We start from the raw sequence: 13472 nt of genomic DNA, 5'->3' as shown, positions 1-13472 counted from the left end.
AGCAGCAGTGTGAACAAAGGATGATGTTTAAAAGGAAAAAAGGAAAAAAAGGAGAAGGAAAATAAGTACTGTCATGAAATACAACCAGAAATAAATGGAGAGTGTTATAAGCATTCCCAATGTAACACTTGCTACAAGGTATTTGCCAATGAAAACAACAAACCAGATGCCAGCAACACCTGGAAACCAAATATATTGTATCTAAATGCGAAGTCAATGGAACTTCCCCAATATAAATTAACATGCCACATAGCAAAAAAGGAATGCAGCGCCCAGCATAAATGCAAAGTGCCTGCAACCTCTTCATAGTGTACTTCCCTCATGTTATAATGAAAAGGGAATCACGAACACTATGTAAGTTTTTACCCACAGGTATCCCAGATGTGGTGTCAGACTCTGATAGTTACTGGACACATTCACCTGCAAAACTACTCAGCGTACAACCATGACACAAATGAAAATGAAACACTGACTTTCTCAAGTTTAAGGAACCATTTATTTGAAGTTAAGCTTGATCAAGTCACTGATGCAACTTTCTCAGTAAACCAACTATACTCCAGTAGACTTTAACTGGACTGCTGAGTAAAGATTACTTCTATTCTCAGTATTCTCAAGAACACAAAGCAAGGCTTACAGCTATTGGACACATACACAGAAAAAGGCTGGGCAAGTTTAAGCATCAGGATGAGAGCTTCACTGATAATCTAAAATTTGGAACACACAAATCCCTGGACACGCTACAACCCAGGTTACATATACTGAAAAAATGTCTAACGTGACCAAAGAAGGTGACAGAGGCTGTAGTTAAGACAGAATACAAAGTCAGTAGAAAGTTTGCACCTGTACTGCACAGGAAATGATGACAGCTTTTCCTTTCTTATGAAACTTACCAACTTTATCATAAGACAACTCTGACACCAATTTTGAACACTGTTCCGAGCATGAGGCCCTCTGATGATCACCTGTTCAGACTGCATGACCACTCTGATGACCCCTTATATCTCACCTGACTAGTTAATTTATCAGAAGTTTTTGCCTGACAGGAGGAATTCAACTGAAGTCCACAATGGCATTCCAGCACTGTGCAACCCACGGGATGCAAAAAACCAAAAGCTGTCTTGTTTCCTTCTTTGTATTTTTTTTTTCAAATGCTCTTGTGGGTGTCTGCAAGTCAGAGGGCTATAATCTCTACATGCTTGGACAGATTCCTTACCAAGGCCAACATTTTAAATAAAACTTTTTATTCAAGAACACCTGGGTCCTCTGAATGAGATGACATGTGAATACTTTACCAAAAACGTACAATAACAAGTCGATCAGAAACCCTTTCACTACAGCAGGGAAGTAACATGTCACATTTGTCTTGAAAAGAAAACAATGACCTCTTCAAACCTTCTTCCTGCTAGACATGGAAGACCATATTCAACAATCAGCCTCTGAAAGTTTTGACTGTATCCACAGCAGGAACATCCACTCCTCCAGAAAGAGATGTGAAACTTTTGATACCTTTCACAGAGATTTACTTGGGCAGGAGAGGATTCCAAGTGCTTGCAATGCACAAAGCAAAGGTTCAGATTGCAAGCTGGTAATAATTTTGAGACTGAAGCTGAATATGATTTCTTCCAGCATAGTTTCTCCCTCAAAATATTTTTTCTCTAGTCTTCAAACAGCCAAAAAACATCTGTGAAAGCAAAAAGATCAGTTGTCAACAGCGACTGCAAGCTAAATTTATTTGAGATTTGGGAAGGTCTAAAATGTTGCAAGAAATGGCTGCACTACTGAGAACAGTTCATACAGAACCACCACAGCGTTTCCCTTAGAACTGCAAGGCGAGACTGCAAACAGCTAACAGAGACTTGTGTGATGTGCATGCCCCTATCCCATGAATGCTGAAAGCTGAAACTCCTCGATTTTGAGACCTTCTTTTCTGGCGTCAGGAATGCCAAGAACAATGTAAAGTAGATTAGACAGACTGAGAAGACTCATGCAGAATTACCATCGTTTTCCATAGCTAAACTGCCATCTAATGAACACCAGTTCAGCATAATTTAACCCACACTCTTAAGAGGGCTTGCCCTTGTGGAGAGTAACAAATAACTGCCACCCTAAAAGCACAAGTTTTAAAGATGCCACTGTGTTTCCAGGGCAAGAGAAACTATCACCTTTGAATTCTGGCCAAATTCAGTGCAAGGATCAACTGAACACCAGGTATCAATAGTAGCCTTTGTGTCCCTAGACAAGAGGAAGGAGTACAGTGCTCCAAAGGTCTTTAGAAATCAGTACACGGCATTAAATTCCTCATTTTCCCTTCATCCTCTGATTAAACTATGTTTTCCCTAAATACAAGCACACAGGGATGCATTTCTCACCAGGCCAAGGGGAGGAGAGGTGCTGAAGGGCCCAGTGTAAGAAGAACCTGCTTTCCTGAACACAAAGATCCCTCTGTTTTCTCTCTTCTCCCCAACTCCCAGTGATGATGATAAAAAAGGGTTTTCTAAATGATTTGCATTGTCACATTTCACTATCCAAGTAAAGACCAAACATGTTTGGGAAGCCTATAGCCTGCACGTTTGTTTGCTTGCTCGCATCAGACGCCCGCAATGACTGCAAAGTACATTTGCCTTTGTTCATTTTCCGTAGTTCTATTAAACCACAGTCCAGAGCTCTCTCGTAGTAGGAGTTATGCGAAGCAGCTCTGGAGTCTACGCTGGCCCAGGAAGCAAGTGCTGCTCAGCCTCACTGGCATTTTTTCCCCTCGCTCCATAGGCTGATCCAGCGATCAGAAAAAGGGTACTAGACGTGGTTTTCAACAAACTATCATGCTTGCCACTACACAGACAAATGCAGTTTTGAACAGTTTTAGACACTGCATAAAGCAGGCTTTGCACCTTCGCAACTGGCAGGTATTGTCACGGCATTCATAAGCAGGTAAGAAACAGAATACTTGACTGCCAGCAAGAGCAGTAATTAAGAATTCATGTTACAAGACAACGATTTTTGAGAAAGGCTACTGGCACATACTCTTTCTCCTCAACTTTCAAGCATGATTCTACATCTACTAAATAGTACTTAAATGAGCATCAAGCAACAGGAAATCTAAAAAGCATTACCCAGGCATTGTAGCTTGAATGAATTACAGGGCAAAGGGAGGGGAAATGCATAGTACAGGATTGTGTGAGTGCTGGTGTACAGTAGAAGAACCAGTGTACCACAAAACTATCAGAACCCAGTTAGGACAGTTCTTTCACATCAGACGGGTAGTTACAGTTTTGCAATATGACTGGCCAAACAGACATTGAGAAGATAAAGACTGGGACACACATCATGGCCTTAAAGCATAGTTTGTTTCATTTTTTTCCTTTCACTTTCTTCCACTAATTTTTAGGTACTCTTATGCCAGGGAAAGCACTGCAAAAAATATTACATTTTTGAAAAGACACTTGTATAAACAAATCTTGTTTCACAGTAGAAGCCTCAGCAGACCTTCCATGGCTTTTTGGCTTCTGTTAGGCTTAACTTCAGTGCTGGTTAATGCTGAACCATTAGCAGATGTGATTTTTCTCTCTTTGGGTTTCCCAGATGAGTACAGAAAACAACATATCCTCACTTCTAAAAAGCAGACACTAAGGCTAATTTCTGCCCTAACGTACTCATGATTTCTGAAGTTTTGTATATATACCAAAGATTACTCACAGTCAGAGCATAATGAATATTTCATTAACAGAGGTATTTTTGCAAATGTTTCTAAATGCAATAGCAAAAAAGATAACGTATCTACGCTGCAATAGCCATAATGAACCTTTCAAAAAGTGATAAAAAAGTGTTTGCCTTTGAGAACATCTTGATGAATAAAAGAACGCTGACATTTCTAGCCCATTCAAAGAGGAGAATATTAAATCCCTTTAAGTTTTCTCCTGCTAAAAAACTTGCATTTGAAGATATGTCAACTATATCATTGCAGAATAGCAAAGTGATGTTGGAAAGGAAATAGAGGGAATAGTAAAAGAAAAAAAACACCTTAGCAGTACCTCACTTCCAGTAGTCTTTGACCTCTTTGCAGGAATCTCTTTATCCTATAGGGAAAGAGTGAAGTAAAAAAATGTATAAAGAACATTAGAGAGCAATACTGTATTCACATAAACAGACAACAGTACTTTTCAATGCAACTGAAACATCCCCTTGTGAGCATAAAGGCCTAAACTATAACTTTTAAAAGTAAGTACACAGTCCTGTTTCATTGTGAAATTATAACCTTCCAGATGTTAACAAAGGAAGGTAAAAATGTACAAGGACACATTCACTTTCTCCCAGCTACTAAAAAATTTAAGCAGCAATTTAGGTAGGCCTGCCCTCAACCGACTAAACACAGAGTCATCCTTCTGTTCAGTTGAAAAGGATAAAAAACAAACCAACCAAACAAAACCAGTATGGTAAATAAGGCTGGAGTTATCCATCATAAAATAAAGTCCACAAAGCTTAGACCAGGGGAGGGAAAGAATATAACATACAACTCCTTATGTTATCCTCTTGCAAAGAAGGCAAAATTAACAGAGACCTTCACAATGACTCCCTTTCTCGCTACCCCCTCAGGCCCCTATGTCCTGTAGAATGCTCTTTCCTTGCTCACACACCAAAATGAAAGCCTCTCCACATTGATCAGACATCGCCGCACTATAATTTAATCTACAGAAGCATCACAGACTAAAATCCACCCCTCCAAACCTTAAACTCTAGGTGCAGGGACAGCAAGGCTCCCAGGGAACGTTGTGATGAAAAGGCCCATTGCTTTTCCAGCAATAGCATCCACTGAAAAGAGCATCTTAGTAATGACTCTCCGAAAGAGACTTACCTCTTCCATTGACTAGCACACTTAGGGTCTGCTGATCATGCATATTTCTAATCTCTTGTTTTAAGTAATTGAAGAGATTGGTTCATTAGTTCAGAAGTCTCAATCTGAAGATGTTACAACTGCTGACCTTTTTCACCATTCGTATCATCCATACAGACCCAGCAACAAATCAAGAAAACAGCTGAAACCCTCCCAACGTGTTTGTGTAACAAGCATACCATAATAAGCAAACCTAAGTCTAAACCAAAGACTGGCAGTTCCCACCAGTGACACATAAAACAGGCGTTTCATTATTGCTATAATGAAACTCCAGGGAGTGTGGCTAACAAGACGTGAAAGTGCTCAGCTGCACCTCACGCCTTGTAATTCTCCAAAGGTGCGATTACCGCTTCTCTCTTGGGCATTACTGTTGGCTTCCAATTATAACGATCCTTTTGGGAATTAAAGAAATACACCCTAAGTTACATAAGTGTGTGCTGTACATCTCCTACTGCAAGGAAACGTACACTTTTAATTGCAGATGTAGAAAAATGCCACTTAAAGAGAGTAATAGTAGAAAATGAATTCAAGAGCACATAAACACAAACCTTAAACATAGAGGAGAACAAGATACGGTGACGGTTCCCCCTGCCCTCAATCACTTGGAGACTTAAAGAGACACCTAGGCTTGTCTACACAGTAATCATTATGTTTCACTCCACGTTACTGAACTCAGCAGAGAAAATTCGGCAGAGTTATCGTGCCTGTATTACATAAGGAATCAGCCTGGGTTAATATGGTTCTTTCTGGTGCTATACATTTGTCTGCTAATTGCTTAAAAAAAACCCACAACACAATGCTTTTAGAAACTGCATTTTTACCTAAAGAATGCCAACAAAATTGTTATAATTTTGAAATTAATTGTGTTTCAAGGCATAAATACATACCTCTCTAGATCCAGCAAACAGTGGAATGTCATGAAATGGGGAAATATATTTACCATCTGCGTTCTCTGAAAAACAAAACAAAAAAGTAACATTACAAATCCAAAGATATGCCGTAAGATGTTGGTACTGCTAACTATTATGCATTACAGAAATGCATGATATGCCACAATTACGCACCAGTTAAACTTTTTCTGAAGTTTAATTCCAAGGACTAAAAAGTAACCTACGCACAGGACAACGAATTGGATTGTTTCACAAGGATTCATTAGAATCAAAATTATTGCTTTAGTATTCAATACCACACTTCTCTTCTGACTACCTGGCAATACAAGCTAAGTAAAGATGAGAAGATCCTTTCAATCTCTTTTCTTCTCCTCCCTGGCAACACACAACCATTAATGGAGAAAAAAAATACCAAGGGAACCTCATTTCCATGAGCGATCAGTGAATTCATCTGGGTTTCTAGCAATGCTGCCCTTGTGACTTCACTGTATTTCTAATAAACTGAGTTTCACAACCACAAAAAGAAAATCCCCCAACATAGTAGGCAAAAGTCTGACCAAGAGAATAAGTGAGGGATTGGATAATTGCTCAGGCCCTAGAAATGAAACAGCACACTTTGAAACCAGCAGAAATTGACATTAACTTAATGGGGGCCCAATCTGCACCTCAGCCTTGCTCCCTTGCTTAATTTTTTTCAAACTACTTGGAAACTTTTCAACATACTAAAAGCCCAAGTACTGCATCAAAACAGAAATATCAACAACAATATAAGGCCATAATACAAATCTTAAGGAGTTTCTCCTCCGCTAGCACCCCTATTCACAGTTAAGGGAAAAGCAGACAAGGGACCTCATTTAGCTTTGGACTGTACTTTTACCACCTCAGCAAAGAGGAGTACATGGCGGCTGCTTTAGCAACTCCTGGAAGCCTCCCAGATGCTCCTCCCAAATAAAATAAAGTTTAGTGGTAGGCTGCTTATTCCCGCTAACGAAAGTGACTTTCTCTAGGTGAGCTCCGGCGCTGGCAGCCCCCTGGGGACTGAGCAGAAGGGAGGCCTGGCAGGGTACTGCCGACAGGGTACACGACGCCTCTGCTTCTCTCACACCAGCGGACGTCAGAATTAACTGCCTGTAAGTCAGCGGACCAAGAATGTACAAAACCACTGCTAGACAGGGGACACGCAAACAGACAACGTTGTTGCTAACATGCGTAATAGCCAGACTGCGCACCCCCAGCTCTCACCGGGTTTTGCGAAGCCTCCTGGAGCGCTGCCCGTGCCCTCCCGGGGCCACGGGCTGCCGCCGGCCCCGCAGGCCCCGGGGCTGCGGCCTGCCCTGGCCGCGACGCCCCCGGAGGGAGGGCTGGCCTGGTCACAGGGGCCGGGCCAGGCTCCCGCCGGGCCACCGCACCGCAGTCAGGCGAGGCTCCCACGGGAGGCTCCCCGAGCACCCCGTGGCCTTTGCGCCCAGGCTGCCACGGCGCTGCACCGCGGCACGGCTTCACCCCCGCGCCCCCAGCACCTCTTCACCCTCCAGGGGCCTGGGCACGGCTGGGGATGGGCACGGCTGTGCCGCACACGCCGGCCCCCAGGACTGAGCAGGCCCAGCATGCCCTCCAAAAGCGGCTCTGCCAGGAAATCCCCTCGCTCTCCACACAAAACCGAGCCCCTGGACTGCGGGGGGGGGCGGGGAGGAGGCTCAGGGGCGACACCTCAGCGGGAGCGGGGAGCCGCCGCCGCCGCCACCTCTCCCCACCGTGCACCCCCCCGAGGCGGGGTAGTAGAGGTTTACCGAGCCCGGGGGCTGCTACTTACTAAAGTAGAGGCGGTAATCGGGAGAGTTGGGCCGCCCCCGCGGCTCCGTGCCGTAGCGGGCCATGCCGCCGAGGCAGCGGCGCGGCGGCCGTCCCCACCCCCGCGCCGCCAGCAGCCGCAACAGCCCCGGCGGCGCGCGCATGATGGCGGCGGCCGCCTTCCCTCCCCTTCCTGCGGCCGCCGGGCCTGCGCCGCGCCGCGCCGGCCCCCTGCCCCGCCTGCCCCCGCCGGGGAACCTCGCACGGCGGCGAAGGGCGCGGCCGGCCGCCGGGCGCTGCTCCTTGTCCCCTCCGGCCTCACCGGCGAAGAGGGAGAGCCGCCGCCTGGCGCCCGGCCGCGGCTGCCACCTGAGGGAGGGTACGACCCCCAGAGGCCCAAAATGGCGGCGTCGCCCCACATGGGCCGCGTTGAAAAGGCGGGTGCGTGGAGGAGGTTTTTCCTGAGGGGGCGGCTGCTGCCGGGCCTAGGCGCTGCCCCCTTTTCCCTGCGGGCCCCGGGAGGTGGCTGCTGCCCCTGCTGAGGCCAGGGTCAGCACCTCGGAGAAAGAAGGAGGCTGTAGGGTGCCCGCACAGGCCTAGCCTCAAGGGAGGGCTCTGCCGAGGTGAAATCAAAAAAACCCCACCTGAGGTGGCAGGTATCCCCCAGTGGGAGGCAGGCGTGCCTGGGCAGGTGGTACTCCAGCTGTACTTACGCCGGGATGCTTTCAGGCCACCAGCACTGCCAAAGGTGTGGATGCAAAATTAGGGGTGATGGTGGCAGGGTTGTTATCCTTACCTGAGGCCCACATCAGCGTGAAGAACCTGCCCTGCTGCTCCCTAGGGAGGGGAGCATTCATTTCTTTTCGGCACACTCAGTTTTATGTCGCCCAAGCCACTGTGTCTGCACTGCTTATAGGCGGGCTATTTGCCTGGGTTCCCCATGGTAGATGTGTTTTTATATTGAACCCCACTGATACTTAAATTAGATTCTCATCTGTATTCAGGTTGTGCTGTTTTTAAAGCTTATTACCCCTACATATGATCTGATTCCTTTGAATTCTCTTTTCATTGATCCTTGAGGAGGATATCAAATGAATTTCATCTGTCAATCACAGAACTATTTTTAGGTTGGAAAAGACCTTTAAGATCATCAAGTCCACCACTAAACCATGTCCCTAAGCACCACATCTACCTGTCTTTTAAATACCTCCAGGGATGGGGACTCAACCACTTCCCTGGGCAGCCTGTTCCAGTGCCTGACTACCATTTCGGTGAAGAAGTTTTTCCTAATATCCAACCTAAACCTCCCCTAGCGCAGCTTGAGGCTGTTTCCTCTCGTCCTATCGCTTGTTACTTGGGAGACGAGACCGACCCCCACCTCTCTACAACCTCCTTTCAGGTAGTTGTAGGGAGCGATAAGGTCTCCCCTCAGCCTCCTCTTCTCCAGACTAAACAACCCCAGCTCCCTCAGCTGCTCCTTGTAAGACTTATTCTCTAGACCCTTCGCCAGATGCCTTGCCCTTCTCTGGACACGCGCCAGCATCAAAATGTCCTTGTAGTGAGAGGCCCAAAACTGAACACGGGATCTGAGGTGCGGCCTCACCGGTGCCGAGTACAGGGGCACTGTCACCTCCCTGGTCCTGCTGGCCACACTATTTCTGATACAAGCCAGGATGCCTTTGGCCCTCTTGGCCACCTGGGCACAGTGCTGGCTCATGTTCAGCCTGCTGTCAGCCAACACCCCCAGGTCTTTTCCGCCAGGCAGCTCTCCAGCCACTCCTCCCCAAGCCTGTGGCGTTGAATGGGGTTGTTGTGACCCAAGTGCAGGACCTGGCACTGAGCCTTGTTGAACCTTGACCCAGCACTTAATCTTGTTGTACCACTCAATACGGGTGGTAGTTCTTGGAATAGTGCTTCTTAGTCATGGATCTTTCAAAAATTCCTGAAAAGGGGCAGATACCACTATTTGCATTTTATTGATGGAGAAAATGAGGCAGAATAAGTTTTGTTGCTGTTGTCACTCTTAAATCCCAAGCCAATCATCTTGTGTATTCACCTCTAAAAGTGGTCAATATTAGCTTTGAATTTTAGCTCTGATTTGAATTACCCTGAAAGATTTCTGCAGGATAACTCCATGTTACCCTGATTATTTCATACAGCATTTTAGATGTTATTGGGAATGATTTATTTGCAGCAGAAAGGCTAAGTCAATCTCTTCCATCAGATTTTTAAACAGTATATAACTTCTTCCCTTTATTTGTCCCCTCTACTGTTTGGTAGATAGTAAAACAAGCGTCAGGATTGTCTGTTGGGTGTGTGCAGTAAGGACCTGGCATGATTTTACACCAGAGTGGGAGTTTTTTCCTGATGGCCTCAGGCACTGCTCCCCCATGTACTCCTCTGAGATGTGTTAGTTGCTACTTTGGATCTTTGAGGGAGCTGCATTCTAGTGTGTGGATTTTCCATCACAATAAAGGCTCTGGAGGAAAAAAATGCTATGGTCTCCTCTGATTTGTGCCACTGCTTGCTGTATTTGTCACAACAGACTTATCTCCAGGAGAAGAGAGAGGCTATTTTGGAAGCCAATTACCCACCTCCGCAGAAGCTGCAAAATAGTAGTTGGTGTTTCACCAGAGCAGTTGGCGTCTGTCTTCACCGAGTTCACCAAACGCAAGGTTTTCAGGGGTAACCTCCTCAGCTGCACATGTGGGGGTGAAATTCTTCATGTACGGTCTCTGTTTGAAGTTCCTCATTTTTTAAGTTTGTCAAGGGGGAAAATAATCTGGTTTTCATGTGGAATAATAACAAAAAAAAAAAAGGTAGAAGAATGTTTTCTATTATAAGAAAATCTATTCTGTGCTTTCTTTGAGTTGGCCTGCTGCTGAAACAGGCAAGGTTACAAACAAACGTGTGCCATAGGCCTAGCCTTCCACCTCTGCTTAGTTCTGAGGAATCTGGATTTCATTTATGGCAGGTCAGAGCCTTTGAAAATCACTTACTGAGCATGCACACAGTACTTTTACGCTTGCAAAGTTGGCAGTTGGGTGTAAGGTTATTCTAGAAAGAGTCCAATACATATTTATTTCCCTATACAAGCTGGGAAGTGAAATACGCTGCTGTGGCCAGGAGTCCCTGTAAGATGCACAAAGTCTGAGTGCAGGGTTCTCCATTGCCCTGTGTTGTGAACGTGGTCTTATCTAAAGCTTTCTCATCTGTAATGGGAAGTCAGCTGTGAAACACTTGGAATTTATGAAATATAAACAAGGTTCTGCACAGGACTTTTCAGATGCATAAATAGATGCCATCGTGTTACCTGGCAAGAGCAGATGATGCAGCAGAAAACCACGCAGAAACCCTGTTAATACTGCCAGAGCAGAGAACATGATGTTTTAGTACCCTGAGGTATCCAAAATTCCCCTAGTACTGCAGAAATAATAATAAAGCTCTAAATAAATTTGACTGTATTTCTCAGTATTATGCATTATATTACACAGAATGTGGCAGAAGTATGCACAGTACTCCTCAAGCCAGATTTGGGTAAGACCAGCTTTCTGGTTCGAATAAATTTACCTAACGTTCTTGAATCTTTGAAGCAAATGAATATTTTGTTTCCAATATCTACCTTAAGCAAATTCTCCAGAATTACCAAGGCTTTTCCTTCCAAGGTATTATTTCACCTCTTTTTATTCCCAAGCATTTTACATCCAGCTCCTTCAAATATCATTCCAATTGGCCCAGCAAGAGGCGTATATAGGACTGATCCCATTTATTGACCTTGAAACAGCTCCTACCGAAAGACCATGAAAATATTGCTATTTATTTCAATGGAATTAGAACCAGGTCCTTAAGACTTAAGTAGGACTTACATGGTACTTAGGTTTTATGCTTGCCCTCTGCACAGGGGTGAATCTCATTCCAGCAGAATGCCACTGGAGTATAGCAAAAACTCAGCAGCAGTATAATCACCTAAGCTTGAAGGACATCCTTACTTTAAAAGTTTGTACTCTGCAGTGTACATTTACATCTATTTTATATATATGTAAACACACACACACTTACATATATAAAATGAATGTTTTGCCCATGAAAATGCCGTGCAAAATAAATGCAGAAAACATTATCTATAATTTAAAGCAACAAAAAAAAGTTTCCCTTCCTCCTGAATGAAAATCATTTTCATCTTTTCAGCTAATAAGGCTTTGAAGAATTTCATTAGTACCACTGTGCTATTTCAGCGCGTTTGCTCTTGACTGGTGATCACATCATTATCGTTAACTTTTGCTGTAATAGAACTTCTATCCGCGTGGCTTATAAGACCATTACTCTGAAGGAATCAATTCCTGCCAGCCTTCTGTTTTGCTGCTACGCGCGTGCGGAAGGCCAGCAGTCGCAGGCAGCCGTCCCCGCGTCCGGCTGCCTCGGTGGAACAGGTCGCTGCCTGCGCTGCCTTGCCAGCGTGCACTCGTTCAGCCGTCACCACCTCGCCGACGTGCTGGTGGATCAGCTCCTGTCAGTGCTCCCTAGCTCAGATCAAGGCTAGCTGAGGCAGTTCGGGGATCTGGGCTAAGTTAGTAGGCTGCTCTTCAGCTGAAGCAAGTTAAGGAGCATGAACGGCTCCTGCAGACCTTTGCAGTGACAGCCTGCAGCAGGAGGAGGATGAGGAGTCGTCGGATTCAGTAACCTCTTTCATTGGCACAGCTGGATTTGGGAGAGGATGTCTACGCACAGCCTACTCACGCACGTATTTGCATTTTACGCGCTGACAAATGCCCGATGGCAGCAAAAGACTACATCATCTAACTAAAAGGAACAAATTGTGTATTTCAGTAACTAGAATTAGGTTTATCGGGTTATGTTACTTTCATCTCAATGTGAATAAAGACAGAGCCTCTTATCCCAAAGAAACTAAGGACCTTGGGTCAGATTGTGAACCCTTTTTTGTAGCGGTGAACTGACTTCAGTAACTCTATTGCCTTAAAAAGACTGATCCTCTGTGTTTATGCAAAATTCATTTTTAGTCATAATATTCACTACCGTGTATAGGAAGATGTCAAGTTTACACCCTGTTTTTTTCTGAATAAATGGTTTCTCTGAGCTGTTAGTTTCGTTTTCAACCATGCTTTTCGTTAGGCTCCCCGTAAGGTATGTTAGGGTTCACTTGCCAGATTAACTCCTCTGGACCTCTGCCTAGAAAGTGATTTGCCTATCAAGAGGCCAGGACACTGTGGCTGAGCCAAGCTTTGCAGGCTATGCCCAGTTCTTCCCTCCTGGGCATCTGTACTGAGTTCATTTTAAGCCCCGTGAACCAAGGATTTTCAGCCTACCGTAACTCCCACAATAACTTGTTTGTGAGTATGAACTGAAACTTAATTTTTTTTTTTAAGACGCTTCACCTTTGTTACTCCAAAGCAACTTCCCTGTGACAAAACAGAAATCACCAGTTAGTCTTCTCTCCTGTTCATTCTTTCATTCGCTCTTTCACCTATGTGCACATACACAAAGAGAGAGAGAGAAAAAAGGTTCCAGTTCAGCTATAAGAACGCTGTCTGGAAACATGAAGTTTTAGTGCAAAGCTGCAAATATATAATCATTCGAAATAGGGACCAAGAAGGAAAATCTTGCCTATTGCTCATGATAGTCTTTTTTAGGCTGCATTCCCCTCTTGGTTTGTGAATTGCCAGAGATAAGGTTCTCAAAGAATCCCACAGAAAATATTTCATCTTTGGCAATTTCTACACCCCCCTATTTTACATTGAAACATAACAATAATGAAGAGCCATCTTCCTGTCCTTTTATCTGTGCCACGCTCGCTTGCTTGTCTTTCCTCATTAGCTTTGATATCACAGTGCCATCTACCTGATCAACAGAGTCAGGTTATTTTCGTCAGAAAATAACTGCACGGC

The 13472-nt window shown here is 44.7% G+C and overlaps 1 protein-coding gene across 2 annotated transcripts in view; it reads right to left on the bottom strand.

Moving 5' to 3' along the window:
- PPA2 (inorganic pyrophosphatase 2) overlaps positions 1-7736 on the bottom strand; it is a 38485-nt gene extending 30749 nt beyond the window's left edge. For both annotated transcript variants that reach the window (XR_014228643.1, XM_082316152.1), the window contains exons 1-3: positions 7592-7736; positions 5776-5840; positions 4029-4073 (exon numbers count right to left, since the gene is read on the bottom strand). Coding sequence is in view for 1 of the 2 variants with exons in the window: in XM_082316152.1 (XP_082172278.1) it covers positions 4029-4073; positions 5776-5840; positions 7592-7733 (252 nt within the window). In the remaining variant the exon portion in view is untranslated. The remainder of the gene's footprint in view (positions 1-4028; positions 4074-5775; positions 5841-7591) is intronic.
- Between the last annotated feature and the right edge of the window lie 5736 nt (positions 7737-13472).

This window comes from Platalea leucorodia (assembly GCF_965183815.1).
Source record: "Platalea leucorodia genome assembly, chromosome: 6".
Taxonomy (NCBI): Eukaryota; Metazoa; Chordata; class Aves; order Pelecaniformes; family Threskiornithidae; genus Platalea; species Platalea leucorodia.
Note: the sequence above shows the minus strand (reverse complement) of the source record. Positions and strands in the feature narration are given on the sequence as shown.